Source organism: Lagopus leucura, unplaced genomic scaffold (assembly GCF_019238085.1).
Source record: "Lagopus leucura isolate 7727_CA_CO unplaced genomic scaffold, USGS_WTPT01 Super-Scaffold_100001, whole genome shotgun sequence".
In the NCBI taxonomy this organism is placed as follows: domain Eukaryota; kingdom Metazoa; phylum Chordata; class Aves; order Galliformes; family Phasianidae; genus Lagopus; species Lagopus leucura.
In genome coordinates, this window is record NW_024962262.1 from 42,716,598 (window position 1) to 42,736,382 (window position 19,785).

Below are 19,785 nucleotides of genomic sequence, written 5' to 3' on the forward strand. Positions count from 1 at the left end.
AATTTCTTCACAGAAATGGTGGTCAGGCATTGGAATGCGCAGCCCAGGGAGGTGGTGGAGTTCCCATCCCCGGAGGTATTTTAGAGATATGTAGACACAGACCTTAGGGATATGGTTTAGTGGTAGGATTTGGTAGTGTCAGGTCAATTGGGCTTGGTCTTAAGGGTCTTTTCCAACCTAAGTGATTCAATGAATCTATTCTATGAACAAGAAGCTAGGGCATTTGTCAGGTCTAATCCAAGATGAAGTATCTGGGAAAGAGCCTCTTGAACATGAGGTGCTGGATCTCATGAGAAAAGTGAAGCTCCTTTAGATTGAAAATAGGGAAGGTCTGAGCAGAAACACAGCAACAGCTTCTGTGTGTGGGGAAAAAAATACAACATCCTGATGTAAAGAAGCAGAAACTAATCAGATATTCATGTCCGTGGTGAAGGTGAAAAGAGTCCAGCCCATTTGCAGAGAGGAAGATTCAAAGAGGAAACCCTTGGAATATTCAAAGAGGATTCAAAGAGGAACCCATGGAAACCCTTCTACCTCTGTTCTGGAAAAGCCTCTAACAGTTTTCGTCTGGGTGAAGTCTCAAATGCTGGAATTTCTTAAGAAATGAGAAAGAATGCAGCACAATGGGGCTGTAGGGAATGAAGGTGGGCAAGAAGGCCTTTGTGATATCCTCCAGCATGGCAGGGAAACATACTGCTTCAGAGGCTGGGTCCAGATGGAATCCATTTTCAGCTGAAGAATTATCCAGAATGGTCAAAGCCTCAGACCACAAGGCTCTGTCATCAGCTGTAGCCAATAAATATATATATAAGGCCAAAAGAAGGTGGAAATTGATGCATTTGTGAAAGTACCGTCCAGCCTGGTGTCTTTGTGGATCTCTGCTGTCACGGGGCACCTACAAGCTGCCGGGTGGCACTGCTGTGACACAGTGGCTTTTGCTGCTTTAACATTGTCCTTGGTGACTCTGAGCCCACGCTTTGCCCCTAGCAGTTTTGTTTTCTCCTGAGTTAACGACCTTTGCTCTGCAGTGCTTCTTATTTAGCAGCTGCCCCAGAGCCCTGCAGGAAAACCGGGGAGAGACACCAAGTGAGCTCACAGGATAGCAATGATGGGTCACCGTCGGGCAGTGTGGCTTCTTCCCGTTGTCCTCCTTTTCCTTCAGATGCTGCAAACAGGTGCAGTCTTCACTTTAACTTGGCTCTGTGCTGCTTTGCCTCAGCTGCACAGGTAACTATTTGCCATCATTCGCACTCTGTGGAGCAGGGTGCCAGCAGGGAAACTTGTTAGCTTTGCTTTCTTACCCACGTTGCTCCCATTTGCCAGCTACAGTTATACAGTATATTACAGTATGTTCTTGGCTTAGTCACTGGGGGAATACCTTTTTGGTGAAAGGGCTGTGTCGGTGTTAAGGACAGGGTTAATATGTCAATATGCAGTGCTTTCAAACTGAAAGCACAAAGGATGTGCTGTTCTTATGTCCTCGAGGGATGTAAGAATTCAATGGTCCTTATTATCGGTGTTGATTTGTAGGCTACTGACAAACTGAACCCATGGTGTTTAATAGTGCAGAGAAGAACCAGGACTCCATGTTGTAAAATCACAGAACTTATTATGAAGGCAGAAAAGCAGCAAGAGAATAAAATTAATGTATCTTTGAAAGAGAGAAAATATGTGGATGTATCTATTAAAATAAAAGCTTACATGTCACACTACCCCAAGGTCAAAAAGGAAGAGGATTAATTAAAATAATGAGCTGCTTCAAGACTTGACCTCCAAAAGGAAGCACAGAAAAAATAGAACTAGTTCAAATCACAGAGGATGAGCATAAAAAAATTGCAAACATCCTGGCTTAAAAACAGAACAGCTAAGGCCTAAATAAAATAAGATAAACATGAAAGTCCAGCGCTGATCTAAGAATACAGGTGTAGAAAGAGAGCACAAGGAGAATGCTTCCCCATTGGTGAAGAGAATCTTTCTTCCTCAAGGTATCAGATTATTTGTGTTCAGCAAGAAGAAAAGAAACTGCTGAGTTGCAGCTGTCAGAAACAAATCACATTACACCAATCTCATTTTCCCCGGGGACAGGATAACAGGCTGCAAAAGATGCCACGCATCCACATCATTTTATATAATACTCTCACCGTAGCAAGTAGAGAAGCATGATCTAGATGAAACTGCAGAGAGGTTGGTGAACATCAGGCTGTGAGGCTGTGCTGGTCAGTGTTTCAGTGTCAAAGGAAAGCTGATGGAGAGTGCAGTGCTCCACACAGGTGAGCCTTAGGATAGCTGCTATACAGTATCTTCCCCAGTGACTCCTGATATTTATAGCTGGTCCCAGAATGAAAGACTACCATAAATCAACATGAGAGTTCAAGACCATCCTGTAAAAATAACGGTACAGTAGTCCAACAGAAATAGGAGGTAATTCAGGAGGAGCAAAACAAAATTTCTCCCTTAGCCCCACAATGCATAATCAAAGGAGTCTCTGAAATATGTAACAAAACAAGGAAGGAACTGAAGTAGCCTCCGTTTCCACTAGACAAAAAGTGAAGACAAGAATCAATGGGATCATGCCACAGTGTGGGAAACTCTGTATGGATATTGTTGTTATACAACAATAACAATGTGTTAGTTGTTATAAGGCTATCTAGAATGAGTTAGCTGCATGGATGAGCTATGGAATCCTACAAACCTGTAGGAAGGACTAGACCACCTCTCTTAGGACTGGTTTACCTCCCACACTGTTACTGCAGGGAAGATTTTTCCCATTAAGCCTGTGAGCTCGTAGTGCCAGGGACTGATAGTCAAGTGTTTGCTAATTTCTTATTCTCCCTCTGTTCCTCTGACTGTGGATTATTTCAGCCTGTGCTCTCAAAGAGCTGCAAGTTACAGTTGGGAAACTATTCCAACATAGGTCGGTGGTTCCAACATGGGTCGGTGCTGGGTCCGGTCTTGTTCAACATCTTCATCAGTGACCTTGATGAGGGGATAGTGGCCACCCTCAGCAAGTTTGCTGATGATACAAAGTTGGGAGGATTGGCTGACATGCCTGAAGGCTGTGCTGCCATTCAGCAAGACCTGGACAGGCTGGAGAGCTGGGCAAAGAAAAACCAGATGAGGTTTAACAAAAGCAAGTGTAGAGTCTTGCATCTAGGGAGGAATAATTGCATGCACCAGTACAGGCTGGGGGATGACCTGCTGGAGGGGAGCTCTGCGGAAAGGGACCTGGGTGTCCTGGTGGACGACAGGTTGGCCATGAGCCAGCAGTGTGCCCTTGTGGCCAAGAGGGCCAATGGCATCCTGGGGTGCATTAAAAAGAGCGTGGCCATCAGGTCAAAGGAGGTGATCCTCCCCCTCTACTCTGCCCTGGTAAGGCCTCATCTGGAGTACTGCGTCCAGTTCTGGGCTCCCCAGTACAAAAAAGACAGGGATCTCTTGGAAAGAGTCCAGCGGAGGGCCACAAAGATGGTGAAGGGCCTGGAGCATCTCCCCTATGAAGAAAGGCTGAGTGAACTGGGTCTGTTCAGCCTGGAGAAAAGAAGACTCAGAGGGGACCTGATCCAGGTCTATAAATATCTAAGATGTGGGGGGCAGAATGGCGAGGCCAGACTCTTTTCAGCAGTGTGTGGAGACAGGACAAGGGGAAATGGCCAGAAACTGCAGCATAGGAAGTTCTGCACAAACATGCGCAAGAACTTCTTTACAGTGAGGTGACGGAGCACTGGAACAGGCTGCCCAGGGAGGTGGTGGAGTCTCCTTCTCTGGAGATGTTCAAGACCTGCCTGGATGCCTACCTGTGCGACCTGCTGTAGGGAACCTGCTTTGGCAGAGGGGTTGGACTCAATGATCTCTGGAGGTCCCTTCCAACCCCTAGGATTCTGTGATTCTGTGATTCTGTGATAGGATATGAAATGATAGTGGTCTGGTTAACAGCTTATGGGTTTCTTAAAAATGCTCATTTTTATACTTGTGATTACTGGAGGCCTTTGGCAGGAACTGCACAGAATTACAAAGGTGAGGGTTTTGAATAATGCTTGCAAGCAAGATTTTATAGCTGCTTGTGCTTTTATGAAATCAGCATGAATATGAACCTGTCTCTAAGCTTGCCTCCTTTGCAGTCACACCAAGTACATGCAAGGACAACAACGGGAACTGCACACAGTTCTGCAAAGAGGAAGATGAAGGAGTGGTATGTTCCTGTGTTTCTGGCTATACTCTGGATGATGACAACAAAACCTGTGTTCCTGTAGGTATGAAGCCACACTTAAAGTTCATTCTGTTGGACACACATCATGTCTTTACTGCATTTAGGAAGGGCTGATGCATTGCAGTGCTGTTGCAGCATGAGGAACAATGTTCACTGTTGGCATCTGGCTTGCTTGATTTGTTACCAATGAAAAGTTGTTTAGCAAAAGGTGATAATCCAACCAGTATCAAACTGTACAACTGTGAGTGATGTACAATGACCAAAATAGCGCAAATGGGTACGTTCTCAGACCTGACTGCAAAACCCATCTTCCAACAGGTACATGAAAATGGCAACACCAATAACGGAAGATGTTTAACTTCTAAATACTTTGGAACTGCTAAACCCATGAGCAAGTTTTAGAACTGGAATTTTTATTTCATTTTTCAACCAGCCGGGTCTGTTTCCCTTTTGCATTTGTGAAGTTTTTGCAAATATAAAAATTACTGCAGAAGCAACCCTGATAAGGATACCTGAGTATCCAACTGCAACCAAAGCAATCGTATCAGCTGTTGTCAAAAAGTTTTTCTTGAATTCTTAAGTTAATTTTCATTCATTTTCACAAAGATTTGACACTCTGAAAGCAACCTGTTTCCTTGCAAACCATTTTCCTCCACAGTATATACAGATCTACAAATCTGAAGACTACTTTTGACTGCAAAACCCATGTTCCAGCAAGTTTGAGACACTTCTTGTGGTGGAGAACAGTAAGAGGTGCACTGAAAGTTGGATTTTCTTTGCTGACCATAAAGCTGTTACAATGAGAGCTGTGCCAAACCAGCAAGAAAGGCAGTACTGAGCTAAAGTGAAGGCTGGTAACAGCAGCTGGGCCTTCCTTCACAGCTGGTTTGCTTTGGGTTACAGCTGGGTCGGCCTTGCTGTTAATAAGGGACAGGTGCACCAAATTCTCAGTCAGATGCAGACATCAAGTGTTAGTGTCCCAGTTTTGTCTTTGCAGTTAAGTTCCCATGTGGTAAATTTAAGAGAAATCACGAAGTGGATCAAGAAAATGCTATAAGTCCAGAAGATCATCTTAAAAATGAGGAAACTGCTGAGGCCCCAGGTAACACCTCTAAGGCAGTAGAAGAGGCTGGCAGTATACTCAGCATATGTCCATGGCAGGTAAGGTGCCTTACTCTCAAGAGGTTTAACACATCAGGTACTCACCAGGTCTGGAAATCATTTACACTTCACCATACTCCTCATCTCTGCTTGCTATGGGGATGTAGCTTAGCTTGAGCAGGCCTTGCAGCTCCTCTAAGCAGATCTAAAAGGTCAGAATAGACCCTGTCTATTAGTTGCATAGAAGATAAACAGGGCAACATTGCATAGCTCACCACTTTGCCAAAGCAACAGGTTCAACCTGCCGTGCTGCTCGCCCATAGCATGGTGACTAGCAGGACAAATAGGTCTCACCGTGGCAATTAGCTGGCAGGACATTTGGAAACAGTGAAGTTATGGACTCCTGGCTGTGCTTGCAACCATGCTGAGAGTGTTGGCAGCGGGGAAGGGGGGTGAAGACGCAGACCTGGATGACAGTGGGGAGGGGAATCTGAGCTCTGAAACAAGCTGGTGTCAACATCTGGTTGTTCGTCCCTCTTGAATGACTAGTTTCTGCATAGGTCTACTACCATGAATGAAGACATGACTGTTTTCAAACTCAAGAACGTCCTAAGAGGAAGAGGCTAGGAGAGAAGGAGGGTGGCAGACATCGAGCATAGAACAGGACTTTTCCCCAGAACTCTCTGCCAACCACACAGCTACTCAGATTGCAACACAGCAGTGTTGAAAGGATGGCTGAAGTTCTTATTTTCACCGTGGCTGAATTCAAACAAAAACCAGAGAGGAATAACGCTGTTAGAATATTAGCCAAGTTTGTTTAGAAAATAATAATAACGGAGTATGCAAACTCAACTCTGAGCCAGGAAAAACATCCTTTTTGTCAAGTTTCCCTCTGTGGTGGCTTATACTTCTTGAGTGTAACTCTCACTACATCCAAATTGAGGATGCTGCTGACAGAAAATACACATGAAAATTTCTTCTTTAAGAAAAATACTTGAAGCTAAACTAGCTGTTGAGGATTTCCCTGCACAAACATTTTTGCACTTATGCTTTTTCCTCTCTTGGCAGGCTGTTCTAGTACAGAAGCATGGTGAATGGATTTGTGGAGGAACAATTCTGAATGAGTATTTTATACTTACTGCAGCTCATTGTGTTAACAATTCTACAGAATTACGGGTTCTTGTTGGTGAGTTGTTGTCATTTTGACCCTTACTATAAAAATAAGTGTACCAAAGTCTGTCTTTTAGTGTCTATGTGCAAGACACTGAACTATCCCCAGATATATCTCACTGCTTCATTTTGTCTATTGGCTAGCAATAAGTTACATGTTCAGCCTGGTTGAATGGACAGGTTCTTTAAGCCTTGCTTGGCCCAGCATAGCTTGTCTGTAATAGGAACTGGGAAAATATGTGGGCAAGTGACGCTGAGCTGATTTCAAAGAATCACAGAATTGCAGGGGTTGGAAGGGACTTCTAGAGAGCATTGAGCCCCAACCCCCTGCTAAAGCAGGTTCCCTACTCCAGGCCACATAGGTAAGCATCCAGATGGATATTAAATATCTCCAGAGGAGACTCCACAACCTCTCTGGGCAGCTTGTTCCAGTGTTCTGTCGCTCTCACTTTAAAGAAGTTCTTCCATGTTTAATTTTAGATTTAGTTAATTGGTCTACAGTTACACCTTCATGCAATTCCCTGTGCTGGCCAAACCTTGAAGACTTCCATATGCCACATTCAGATGCTAACAAATGTTTTGACAGCATGTCTGAGACTGTTGAGTACTGCAAACCTTACCTTCATTATTTATTATGGTAATTTATGAAGGGGGAAAAAGAAAAGTAGCTTGTCACAAGTTCTACGCACTGAAAACAGTATTCTGATTCACAAAATTTCCACTTGTCCTACAATAGTAATTCAAAACCTGTATAAGCATTAATGGCCATCAATTTAATTCCTAAAATGTTTTCATACAAGTTGAGAAGATTAAATATAAACAAGTCTTATATTTTTTGAGCAGAATGTTTAAGACGGTGAATGTTTCCAGTTTAAGTCTGTTTGACTGTGTTGCTCTACAAAGAACAGGGGCAAGGTCCTACTCTTCAATGCTGGGGTTTTGTTTGTATATGAGGAGTAGCACTGTAGTAGCCCGAACTTTACATGAATGTTGTCATTGAGACTGTCATTCCAATAGAAAAGTTTTGACTTTAAATGCACTTGGTATCAAAATTGATATAAAATGCTAGAGCATCAAGATACAGACCAGCTCTATTTTGTTTGTACAGTACAAATGTCTATTCCAAGTACAATAAACTTTAGTCCCATCTTTTACTGAGGTGCTGTTTGGGCTTGCTGGTATAATCTTGTTAACAACTGTTTTAATAATCTGACACAGGGATGGTGAACAGAGAAAAAGAAGAACCAAGTACTGCATTGCACACAGTGGAAAAAATAATTTCAAATCCTGAGTTTAATTTTGAAACCCATGACAGTGACATTGCCCTCATCAAATTAAAAGAACCTATCACATTTTCTGAGGATGTTGTCCCAGCGTGCCTTCCAGAAGAAGACTTTGCTAATGATGTTCTGATGAACCAAACATTTGGAATTGTCAGTGGTTTTGGGAACTCATATGAACAAACGCGGCCAGTCAGAAGAATGAAAGTTCTTCAGATCCCTTATGTGGATAAGAAAACTTGCAAGCAAGCTATTCATTATTTAGTTACAAGAAACATGTTCTGTGCAGGTTATAATAAAGATGGACAAGATGTCTGCCAAGGAGATGGAGGAGGCCCACATGTAACCGAATACAATGGCACTTACTTTGTTACTGGTATCATCAGCTGGGGAGAAGGGTGTGGGAGGCAAGGAAAATATGGAATATACACTAAAGTATCAAATTTCCTGCCATGGATAAGAAGTGTTTTGACACAAAACTCTTAATGGCTTGGTGTTTAATCAACCCAACTGTCTTAGCCATCAATCTCATCCCCAAGTAATATTTTCCTCTTTGTAAAATGCTTGCTGTAATCCTGATAACATTTCTGTCAAGATGCCAGCTGTTTCTTCATGAGCTCATGCCTGGTTTTCAGAAGGTGTATTTGGACTTGCTGGTTTGGGACAATAATGGCACATCTTCAAATACAATGAAGAAGTTCTTTTTGCTTATGGTGTGGTTGATTGAACTTGCCTAGGAGGCTTTGGCTGTTTGGCTGTCCACCCTCCTCCCATTCAAAGGCTACAACTAACTCAACTTTCCTGTGGCAGTACTTGCTTTATAGAAATAAACCTAGACCAGAATAATATCAAAGTAGGACAGTATTTCTAAAGACTCTGGAAAAACTGCTTAAAATCTGGAAAAAAAGTGGAAACCAACTGTGTATCCACATTTGAGTTTAAGGAACTGGGCATGTCACTGACACCAGTGCCTTATTATATTAACTGATTTGGCAAAGCTTGCTTATAATTACCAACAACATCACTGGTGTTCTGATAATCTCCTGCTGTCCCTCTGAGATACTTCTTTCACCATAATTACTAATGTCATGATTTTGTCTGTAATAAAGTGAACGTATTACATATTCCACAAATGACAATACTGTTGTAAGTCACCATTTATATAAGGTGTTATTTAAATTATTGACAACCAGAGAGATTTTAAATCTCATAGGGTAAATTTTCTTCCAAGAGTAGGAAAAGTCTGACTCTAAAACCAGCTGAACCACAAGTACCCTGCCTGCTTTACTTCAATTCTGAGAGAAAAACAAAGATCTGCTATTCGGTTCAGTGGTACATAAAAATGATGAAATAGATTGTAAGACACTTGGGTCCCTACAGGAAAAATAAAGTTCCCTGTGATGTACTTCAAAAAGAGCGTCAGTACATGAGAACAAATGCTGTCTGCAGAGGCGTTTCACCCAACTGCTTAATTGCACAGAAAATTGCAGTTCTCAAGAGACGCACCAAAGACATGCATCACATTACTGGTGCTCTGCCTCTGTCAATCTTCTAAGACTTCAGAGAAAGGATGGAGTTGTAACTCAGGCTATTCTGGAAGATTTACTTTGATTCTTCCATAAACACCTACAAATGCCACAGATCATTTGTTGCAGAGGGATATTTTCTTTTCCTGTCACGAATACTGAAGTCAACTTCTAAATGTAATCCAGCAGCACAAGCTCACAGAGTCTGTGTCTCCTGTGGCTTGGGAGTCAGGTATACAGTAGGAACCAGTTCCACCTCCTGGCCCCATCTGGCTAGGATGTAGCTGACAGCTCGGTGGTGGTGACTTTGCACTGATCTCAGGGCAGGGTTGCCTTTCTGCTGAGTCTGCGGCAAAGGAACCGACTGGATGGCCACGGGGACACCATAAATCACAGCATCTGGACTCAGCTGCAGGGTTGCTCATCTGCCACCTGAGGAAGAGAAAAAGGTGGAAAAAGAGGAGCAGAAATGGTACAGGGAGGCTTTAGGTGCCGAGTTCTAGGCAAGAACACTGAGCCTAGTAAGGGGCTCTGAAGAGCCCTGTGATATCTTTAGAAACAGAAATAGAAAATGTCAGCACTGGGCTGCAGATATGTCAGAGTAGCTCCAGGATGTTTTCTGTTTTCACAGCCAGACTGTCAGAAGGCTTGCACAACCTCAAGGAAAGCCCCTGGGGGTGCAGAAGCCCTTGGGGAGAATCAAATCTCCTGTGGTTTCATTCCTCCCTCAGGATGTCCTGCAATCTGCAACCAAACAGAAGGGCAGTGCTGATGTTCCTCCAATACAAGTGCAAATCCCTCCAGCTTTTAAGAATGGTGATGCCTTTCAGATACAGCAAGAAAAGCTTTTTCTTTTCCTGCAGATGGCGAACAGCACTGCTTGGCTGCTGTCCAGACATTTAACCGAATTATAACTCATTTTAACTGCACTAAGCACTAATCCTTTGCAGAGTATGTGCTTCCTGTTGGCCAGTTCTTCCTCGTTCCCTGTCCCCCAGCTCCCCAGGGAGGTGGAGGCTGGAGCAGCTCTTGCCATGGGCAGCACATATCACTCCTTAGCCTTGAACCATTTCCAGTGTCCACAAACCAACTACGGTGCTCTCATGCTACTCAGCATCAGGACTTCCCAGGTACAAATGTGGCTACGAGCCCAGCCGTCAGCTTTCTCTATTTGCTTAGTGCAAGGGTAATGTTTTCTGGAATATCATTGCTGTCCCTTTTCCATAGCTGAGTGTGCATTTCCCGAAAGTGTGTGATAGTGACAGTTAGTCAGCTGACAGCCTGCCAGGCCTGCAGCAAACAGGGCTGCTGGACATGCTGATAAACTCTGCATCTGTCTTCTTGCCATGATGTTAAGGAAATGGAAAAAGAAATTCCAGTTGCTCTTCCTAAAGCACCACACAAGAAAAGGATTGCCTTTCTAAGCCCCTCCCTTTGTGCTATGTTCCTTAATAGTTCATAATAACTGTTGCAATAATGTCAATACAGAAAAGGCAAAGTGGGTGCTGTACATGGATTGAGTACACTGTGGCCTGTACAGATGTTCAAGGCATGTTTTGTTTAAAAAGAAAACATGAACTTGTGAACTAAGCCCTATGGAGAATACAGATTCTGAAGCTGTGTGTTGCTATTATTAACCTAATTTGAATAAATATCTGATACCAACAGGAGTCCTTTAATTGGCATAGGCTCGCAAAGTGTGAGAAGCTTGTATAAAAAGTAGTTAATGCTTGCAGATGTACATATGTGTGCTGCAAAGCCCTGCACTGACATCAAGTGGTGACATGTAAGCGTGCTGAGATGAGACAGACTGGCTCTGCAGCAAACCTGATTTTTAAAACTCCAGTTGATGTGAAGTTTTATTTGAGGGTTTACTCACATATGCTCAAATTGGTGTGTTCTTTATGTTTCTAAGATTAAAGAGTACTTTCCCCTCCAGGCTGCCCCAAACCTGCAGAGTGAAGCACATCCATCCTCTCATTCCGTGCCCCACCACTATAAAGGTTGCGTGGAGTGGGTGAGCAGAGCAGCCATGCTGCACTACTGATCCTGGAGTCATCACCAAGCTTGTGCCTGTGCTTTGCTATGGCACAAAGAAATACTCATGCTGTCCACCTCTCCCTATTTTGTGTTACAGATGTGAAGGCTGGGGAAGGAATATCCAAAAGTTGGAGGTTTCCAAGCATGCTTCGCATTCAGCCCTTGCAATGAGAGAAGGGGCACTGTTCAACCACCAAACAGGTTTTTTCAAGGTTTCCATGTGTTGACTTTGAGGCTGGGCTTTGCCCTCAGAGGTTTTGTTTTCTCTTGAGCAGCTGGACTTTAAACTTCAACATCTCCTGTTGAGCCATTTCCCCAAAGAGCTGCAGGAATGCAGGCAAGCCACCATTGATCGCAGAGAGTAGCAATGGCAAGATGCTTTTGGACAATGTTGTTTCTTCTCTCTGCCCTTTTCCTTCAGACAGAGCAGACAGGTATGGCCTTTGTTTTGTTGTGGCTTTCCTTCTCCTTTGTGCTCCTGCTCTTGTAAACATACCGGTGTTTATGTACCTCCTGTCATGTTTGCCTTGTAGCACAGGCTGACATCACTAACAGCTATCCATGTTTCAGTACATTTTTGCTGTTTTTTTTCATATTCCTAAGTAAAAATGACAGTAGGTTACTGAGGCATCGTAATCTGGTAATACCGACATTGTAAGAAGAATTTTGTTCTTCTAGTTGCTGCTGTAATAAAAAGAAGTATATGTTTTTTGCACTCATCCTCCATGGTTTGTCCAAATGTGCAGTGGGGGTCTAGAGAACTTTTAGAAATTCAAAGCATGAACATGAAGCTTTGTCTTACTTAATATTGCATGCGAGCCTGCTGCATGCTTGCAAGCCTTCACAAGCATAACTAACGAACTCCAGAATATTTTTTGTATTGCTTTTAATATACTTCAATTCTAATATCATTTATAATCCCAATCTCAACCTTTGGGTCCCCAAAGTATAAAATGCAGATCAACCAAGTAAACAAACAAAACCAGTCCCTGCCCCATTGGATTTACCTTCTGAGTACAGGAGAACTGACAAACACGCGCTGCCACACGTGGCCATGTCCCAGTTAATGTCAAAGGTGAAAGTGCTGCCTCAGCCCTCCCCCTGCTAGGCGAGTTCTGTTGTGGACATCATTGCAAACAGGAGTTTCAAGGTTTGATCTCTCTCACATCTTCAGCTGTCTGCCTTTCAGAAATTATTTTTCCAATTTTTACCGAGACCAAAGAGCCATGAAACCCATGGCAGAGCAAAGCCTAGCCACAAAACACATCACCCAACCATGGGTCTTTAAGATCCAGGGGCTTGCAGTTGTACCAAATGCCACCTGCCTGGGAATAAGCAAGGCACCCTCAGAGGGAATGCTATATCCCTGTGACTCCTCAGCCTGGTTTGGGCTGAAGAAGTAGACCTTTTTTGGAGTTTACTGTGGCTGAAACTCTGAATCATCCAAAGGATTTCTCTTCACAATAAAAATTGGCAGCTTAATAAGATCTTAAAAAAAAATTGAAGTGAAATCATAAAGGATAGCCTGAGTACTAATATCAACAACATCATTTCAGTGTTTATATCAACTGATGATGCAAACAAAGTTATCAAGAGGCATCGACGTGCCAACTCCCTGCATTTTGAGGAGGTCTTGCAAGGCAGTTTGGAAAGGGAATGCCTTGAAGAGAGATGCACGCATGAGGAAGCAAGAGAAGTATTTGAAAATGATGAAATGCTCGTAAGTATTTTGTTATACTTTGTGCGTGTGGAGAACTATTTTCTTGGTGACTTTGGTTTGATTTGTTATTGCTATTTTATTTACTACAAGTTTTTGCAGCTTGTTTCCATCGTTTGGATTTTTCTCTGTGTAAAACAGTCTTCTACACTTTTAATATCCCCTCCTGAAATTGATGTGTCCTGCATCTTGTGTTGGGAAAGCACACAGGTGTTATCCCATCCTGACCACACATGCTCAAATACAGTCTCAACATCCCTTGGGGTCTGGGAGGAGCAATGGGGTGCTGGGATGGAGGGAAGAACACATAGCAGTAGTAAGACTTACAGAAGGAGGATTTTTGGGTCAATGGCCACAAGAGCCACTGTACAAGAGGTCCTCTGCAATGTGCAGCTGGATGCTCTGCTCTCTAACACAGGAATCTGTGCAGAGATGGTGTATACAGGGAAGAAGAAAAGAACAACCACAGGACTGGTGATCCAAGTGCCTCAGGGCAAGATCAGGAGCAGCAGGCTATAGAAGAGCATTGACTGCTCCCTCTGGGAAGGAAGGGACAGTATAATCTCTCATGTAGTGTTTCTGTTTTACAAAGTACCCATGGAAAGTAATGTTATTTGAGAACTGAAGTCCAACTTTCCCTTTTCTTTTTTTTTTTTTTTTTTTTTTTTTTTTTTTCCAGAAAATGTTTTGGGATAACTACTACGGTAAGCTTGTCTCTTGATTTCTCTCCTCACATTGGTGTCATGCTCTGAACATTATGCTTCAGTCTTATCAGTCTTATGCTGTTTTTGAGTTTTCAGCAGTTTATTCAAAAAGAAACACTCAGTTGCTACTTTTTCATGTCTCTAGTAAAGCAAGAGGAAAAGTGCTGATGTGAAAGGATTTAAAAAGTCCTAGATAGGAAGAAATAGCTAAAACTGCAGAGTGCCTGCAAACTGAAGGGGAGCAGATGCTATGATAGGAAGTAGGTTGTTTCTCTCCCTGGCTGTCACCTGGGAGCAGGACATTTTGCTGTTTGTGGCTACACCTGTCTGTGGCTGCCATTTCCACAGCATGGACTTGTGGGGCCAGAATAGGCTGTGGTGGCAGCTGTGGTCCAGGGTGGTGTTAACAGAGAGCAACCAAGGTATGGAAGGGAAAACAGGTGTATTTTCCACAGTATGCTGAGCATTAGAGTGTTTAAGAGACGACTGGACAGAAATGAGCCTGCAAAGCTGACATGAAGTGATGCAGCCAGGCACCCCCTGTGCACAGAGCCTGGGGCAGCAACATGTGGCAAGTAGACTTTACACCTCCCTCACCACTGCATGTCCAAAAAGTTCTCTCGCTTATTTTTGATTAGTTTTTATTCTTTTGTAATCGGAGGTTTAGATAGTGGATAGGGAGGCGGTATTAATTTCCTGTGAGGGCGGGACTGCGTTTCCTTGACTCTAACCGGGTGCTGTTCAGGACTGTCCGTACAGGAAGTGTCTGCCTACAGCTGAGCTCTCAGGGGTGGCAGTGTTTCACCACCTCCCTCTACGTCTGGCCGTCCTTCCCCAGGTGGCTGGAGGTGTTCCTCCAGCCCATGCCAGCACGGTGGCCTGTGTGAGGACACCATCCGTGGCTACACCTGCACCTGCACTGCGGGCTTCGAGGGGGAGGACTGCGCCTTCGGTGAGGCACTGCTGCCAGGACACAGGCTTGGACCCACCACAGCATGCACTATTTCCTGATGCTCCTCCAGCTGAGATGTTCAGCCTATGTATCCTTACCTATGCTAAGCCACAGTTCACAATGCTACCCCACTGCATGCCTAATGGTTATCAGATACTACTGCACCAGACCAGATCTTCATGCTTACCTCCACCAGGTTTTGGTTCTCAGCCCTGAGGTCAGTATTTCTGCCCAGCAGGGCCCTTCTCTGCGGCCCCCTGGGGAGCAGTACCTGCTCCACAGGAGCCACCAAGAACCACGCTGAGTACAGATTTCCTTGCTGCTTCCCTGCCTGTGGGCTAGGTTCAGCACCAAAACCTCTTCCTGTTGCTTTGCACTGAAGGTTAAGTGTTTGCTCAACTGTAAAAAGCTGGCTGCCCATGTCTCAAGGATGATTAATTCTCCTTTCCTTTATTTTTCCCTGCTAGTTTTGATTTTTATTAATTAGTTTTAACTTTCTTAGTGCAAACATGACAAATAAGAACTATAAATTTGCTTAAGCTGCAAAACAGCAAGCTGTAGCCTTTTTTTTCCTCACCCAACACCTGCCTTCTGAAAAAGTGCAGAAAGCCACTCTGGTGCAGCTTCTTAGTGTTTTCCTTAAATGAGCAGAGAAACCTACAGCATCCTTTCACAGGTTCATGTGCAAAGCTTAACTTTTGGTTACTAAGGCTTTTTCTCTGTCTGCTCCATTCAGCTAAAAATGAATGCCGGCACCAAGGAAAAGAAGGATGTCAGCACTTCTGCTACCCAGGAACTAATTCCTACCATTGCTCCTGTGCTGACGGCTATGAGCTCGGGAAGGACAAAAAACAATGCATCCCACTAGGTAAGTGTGAGCATGGAAGTTAGTGAGGATCCATGCTTGGTGCTTGGATGGACAGAAGCATTAGTGACCTCCCAAACAGGGGAGAGAAAAAGGAGAAATCTAAGAACCACCACCAAAGATGCACAAGCAGCAGTAAAAGAAGCAATACTTGATCTGAACATTTAAACATGAGTGTGCAGAGCATTTGCATCACTCTACATATTACCCAGTTATAAGAGGTTTTCCACTCTTTCTCACACTAATTTAACCTCAGTAAAAGGTAACTGATGACCTGCCTGTTTGGGAATGAGGTTCAGTTGATTTGGATTGGGCATGTGATGGTATGATAAATGAAGGGCAGAACTTGCTGCCATGTTAGTTTGAACTGGTAGCTCTCTTCATTATTGCATTCAGTCTAAGTATCTCATTCAACCTCATCCCCCCGTATGCAAGGTCTACTAAAAACAAAGTAGTATGCTTAGTCCCTGTCTATATTAGCAAGTAGGACAGACAAATACGATCTGTGTATGTGGCTTTTGATGAAGATTTAATGTTCACACTAAGTGCTCAACTCAGATGGGTTTTATTTCAGACTATCCCTAGTTTGGTAGCAAGGGCTAAACATCATTAACTGTAAGAGCACATGGTTACAGGGGCTTACTTCTGATTCAGCTTCACCTGAACAGAATCCAGTTTATGTGATCCAAGATGAGGACACAAGGTGGCAGAAAGTGTGGTGAATGCACATTAACTCAGAGATTCAGTTGAAATGCAGGTTCCTCCTCTGAACCAGATCACAGAAGTATGCACATCCCCCTTATAGTCTTCCAAAAGGAAGGCCAAGAATTATCCTGCCGAGATTAGGCCACAGCTATGAGGTGTTTGGTGCAGTTCAGATACAGGATATGAGGATGAGGAAGAAACCTGTGATGACAGTTGTCTGGAGTGGAAGTGTTGTTCTTTGGAAGCTGTGTTCCTAAGTCATGGGCAGTGAAATCTGGCCACCACAAGCCTAACACAATGACCAAATTGTTCATTGTCATTTCTAAGCTATCAGACAACAGAAGTTAAGTTAATTATTCTGATTTTCACCAGTTGAGAAATTCTCCTTTTCCCAAACCCTACATTTTATGAGGAATGAATAACATAACTTGCAGGTAGTTTTTGTCTTGAAATGTTGCAGCTTGAGGTTTTTGCTTTTTTTGTTTGTTTGTTTGTTTGCTAGATCAATGTGCATGTGGCAGACTTCAAGACAGCGATAATCTGATAAGCGAAACCCCAAAGGAACATGGCAAGCAATTTCCTTGGCAGGTATTTCTAGCAGTTCATGAAACTCATGAAACTCATTACTCAACTTCCTGTGGACAGTGCTATTTAATAATCTTCTTTCTGTGTTGTCTTAGGTCCTGTTGCTGAACTCAGAAGGGAAAGGTTTCTGTGGAGGAGTGCTGCTAAAAAGTAACTTTGTACTGACCACAGCGGAGTGCGCCCTTCTGCACAACCATTTTAAAATCAGGGTTGGCACTGGTAGGTGATTAAATATTTTCCTTTGCACTTTTCAGCATGGATAAGCTTCTTTTAAAAACAACTTACTAAAATTTCTGCTGCTTACTGAAATTTCCCAAAAACATTGCTTTGGGACACAAATGCGCTGCCACCTCATTTAAGCACCTTAGTTAAGTATCAAGTTAGAACTACCACTGTGAAACACCTCTCTACAAGCCAAGAAGAGAGACAAATACCTCTCAAGGGCAGCTCAGAGGGGCTGCCTCAGTACCTGGGATAAGCTAAACCAGGTTCATTTAAAGTTCATTTGCTCTGCACCCCCAAGGAAAGAAACTATTCATGCCCAAATTCAGTTCTGTTGTTGGGTATTTATCCTTCCTCTCAATTATGCATGCATCTACACAAGATTGAAAGGCTGCCAAGCTGTCATTCTTAATTCACCTTTAACATATCTGTTTCAAGAAAGAGCATCTTTCTCTAGCGTACATACTCCTCAGCACATCTAGGCAGTTGTTACCAATGTGCATGCAGTTATCAAGTCTCTGGTAATTTAAATAATTTAAGTAATTTTAATAAATACAAGTCTCTGGTAATTGATTTCAGCAAGGCATTTGATACTGTCTCCCACGACATTCTTATAACAAAGCTGAGGAGGTGTGGGATAGATGAGTGGACAGTGAGGTGGGTTGAGAACTGGCTGACTGGCAGAGCACAGAGTTGTCATTGGTGGTGCAGAGTCCAGTTGGAGACCTGTAACCAGTGGTGTTCCTCAGGGGTCGGTGCTGGGTCTGGTCTTGTTCAGTGTCTTCATCAATGACCTTGATGAAGGGATAATGGCCACCCTCAGCAAGTTTGCTGATGATACAAAGTTGGGATGATTGGCTGACATGCCTGAAGGCTGTGCTGCCATTCAGCAAGACCTGGACAGGCTGGAGAGCTGGGCAGTAAGAAACCAGATGAGGTTCAACAAAAGCATGTCTTAGATGCATAGATGTCTTAGATGCATAGTCTTGCATCTAGGGAGGAATAATTGCATGCACCAGTACAGGTTGGGGGATGACCTGCTGGAGATGAGCTCTGCAGAGAGGGACCTGGGTGTCCTGGTGGACAACAGGTTGGCCATGAGCCAGCAGTGTGCCCTTGTGGCCAAAAAGGCCAATGGCATCCTGGGATGCATTAAAAAGAGTGTGGCCAGCAGGTCGAGGGAGGTGATCCTCCCCTCTACTCTGCCCTGGTGAGGCCTCATCTGGAGTACTGCGTCCAGTTCTGGGCTCCTCAGTACAAAAAAGACAGGGATCTCTTGGAGAGAGTCCAGCGGAGGGCCACAAAGATGGTGAAGGGCCTGGAGCATCTCCCCTATGAAGAAAGGCTAGGTCTGTTTAGCTTTGAGAAAAGACTGAAAGGGAACTTGATCCAGGTCTATAAATACCTAAGGTGTGGGGGGCAGAGTGGTGAGGCCGGACTCTTTTCAGTGGTGAATGGAGACAGGACAAGGGGAAACGGCTGGAAACTGCAGCATAGGAAGTTCTGCACAAACATGCACAAGAACTTCTTTACAGTGAGGTGACGGAGCACTGGAACAGGCTGCCCAGGGAGGTGGTGGAGTCTCCTTCTCTGGAGATGTTCAAGACCTGCCTGGATGCCTACCTGTGCGACCTGCTGTAGGGAACCTGCTTTGGCAGGAGGGTTGGACTCAATGATCTCTGGAGGTCCTTTCCAACCCCTACAATTCTGTGATTCTGTGATTCCTAAGAGCAGTCAACATGTCATTGCTTCATAGGGTGTAACAGAACAAGCGGAGCCGAGAAGATCATGGAAGTTCATGAGAAACACATTCACATCCGGTATGACGAAGACACTGGTGAGAATGACGTTGCACTGCTGCAACTCCAAGAGCACATTGATTGCAGTAACCACCAGCTTCCTGTATGCATCCCTGAAAGAGACTTTGCAGAACACATTTTGATTCCAAAATTGGCTGGTACAGTCACTGGTTGGAAAATGGAAGGTGGTGAATTTCAAGGCGACGAGTTGCAGGTTTCATATCTTCCCACCGAGGATTGTGAACAAATACTCAATGTAAGCCTCACAAACAGGCAGTTTTGTGGACACAGCCAGGAGGCCATAGAGAAACAGCTGGCTGGAGGGAGCTTTATGGCCACTGTGTATAAGGGCACATGGTTCCTGACTGGTATTCTGGGACCTTGGCCACTAGAAGATGCTGACAGGAAAACATTTTTATTTACCAACACAGCTAGGTACATGATATGGTTTAAACAAAAAATGAAGTAAGATGCAAACACAACCAATCCTCCACTACCAAACCCCTACCAATCACTGCAAGGAAACATGCGGAAGCAGCCAGTAGAGCCATCTGATTATCACCATTTGCAGCAGTGGAAGTTGCAATGATGATACTTATTTTACTCCAATTCATACAGAAAAGCCCATTTGTCTTTCCTTCCTCTGGTAACACGCAGTACTGTAAAAGCCATGATGCAGAAAACCTAGCTGCTTTACTAATAAACAGACTGAACTTTAAGTTTACTAAACTGTTTGCTCTAAAATTCAAAAAGTATTGATGCTTTTCTATCAATGCCTTTTATGAGGTCTTTCAAATGTTGCTAAAATAAGTCTTTACAATGCTTGTTATCCTCAAGTCTGGTTCAAGAAACCCACACTCTTATTTCACTCATTTGTACAACTTATAAAGACAAGGGACACTCCAAGCATTT

General features: G+C 43.7%; 2 protein-coding genes across 2 annotated transcripts; both read left to right on the forward strand.

Moving 5' to 3' along the window:
• The first annotated feature begins 1,064 nt into the window (after positions 1 to 1,064).
• On the forward strand, positions 1,065 to 8,873 carry LOC122177928 (coagulation factor X-like). The gene is made up of 5 exons (XM_042867745.1): positions 1,065 to 1,175; positions 4,119 to 4,250; positions 5,205 to 5,368; positions 6,377 to 6,494; positions 7,697 to 8,873. The coding sequence occupies exons 1-5, from the start codon at positions 1,106 to 1,108 to the stop codon at positions 8,242 to 8,244; spliced, it is 1,032 nt and encodes a 343-aa protein (XP_042723679.1). The 5' UTR covers positions 1,065 to 1,105; the 3' UTR covers positions 8,245 to 8,873.
• A 2,742-nt stretch (positions 8,874 to 11,615) lies between these two features.
• Positions 11,616 to 19,592, forward strand: PROZ (protein Z, vitamin K dependent plasma glycoprotein). The gene is made up of 8 exons (XM_042866767.1): positions 11,616 to 11,758; positions 12,881 to 13,044; positions 13,721 to 13,745; positions 14,584 to 14,697; positions 15,434 to 15,565; positions 16,770 to 16,855; positions 16,948 to 17,071; positions 18,831 to 19,592. Exons 1-8 carry the CDS (start codon positions 11,692 to 11,694, stop codon positions 19,340 to 19,342), a joined length of 1,224 nt encoding a protein of 407 aa, XP_042722701.1. The 5' UTR covers positions 11,616 to 11,691; the 3' UTR covers positions 19,343 to 19,592.
• The last annotated feature ends 193 nt before the right edge of the window (positions 19,593 to 19,785 follow it).

Coding starts and splice junctions, on each gene's coding strand:
- LOC122177928 (XM_042867745.1), top strand. CDS start 1,106: ATGATGGGTCACCGTCGGGCAGTGTGGCTTCTTCCCGTTGTCCTCCTT. Junction 1,176..4,118: donor CCTTCAGATGCTGCAAACAG/GTGCAGTCTTCA, acceptor CCTCCTTTGCAG/TCACACCAAGTACATGCAAG. Junction 4,251..5,204: donor CAAAACCTGTGTTCCTGTAG/GTATGAAGCCAC, acceptor TTGTCTTTGCAG/TTAAGTTCCCATGTGGTAAA.
- PROZ (XM_042866767.1), top strand. CDS start 11,692: ATGGCAAGATGCTTTTGGACAATGTTGTTTCTTCTCTCTGCCCTTTTC. Junction 11,759..12,880: donor CCTTCAGACAGAGCAGACAG/GTATGGCCTTTG, acceptor ACATCATTTCAG/TGTTTATATCAACTGATGAT. Junction 16,856..16,947: donor GCAAGCAATTTCCTTGGCAG/GTATTTCTAGCA, acceptor GTGTTGTCTTAG/GTCCTGTTGCTGAACTCAGA.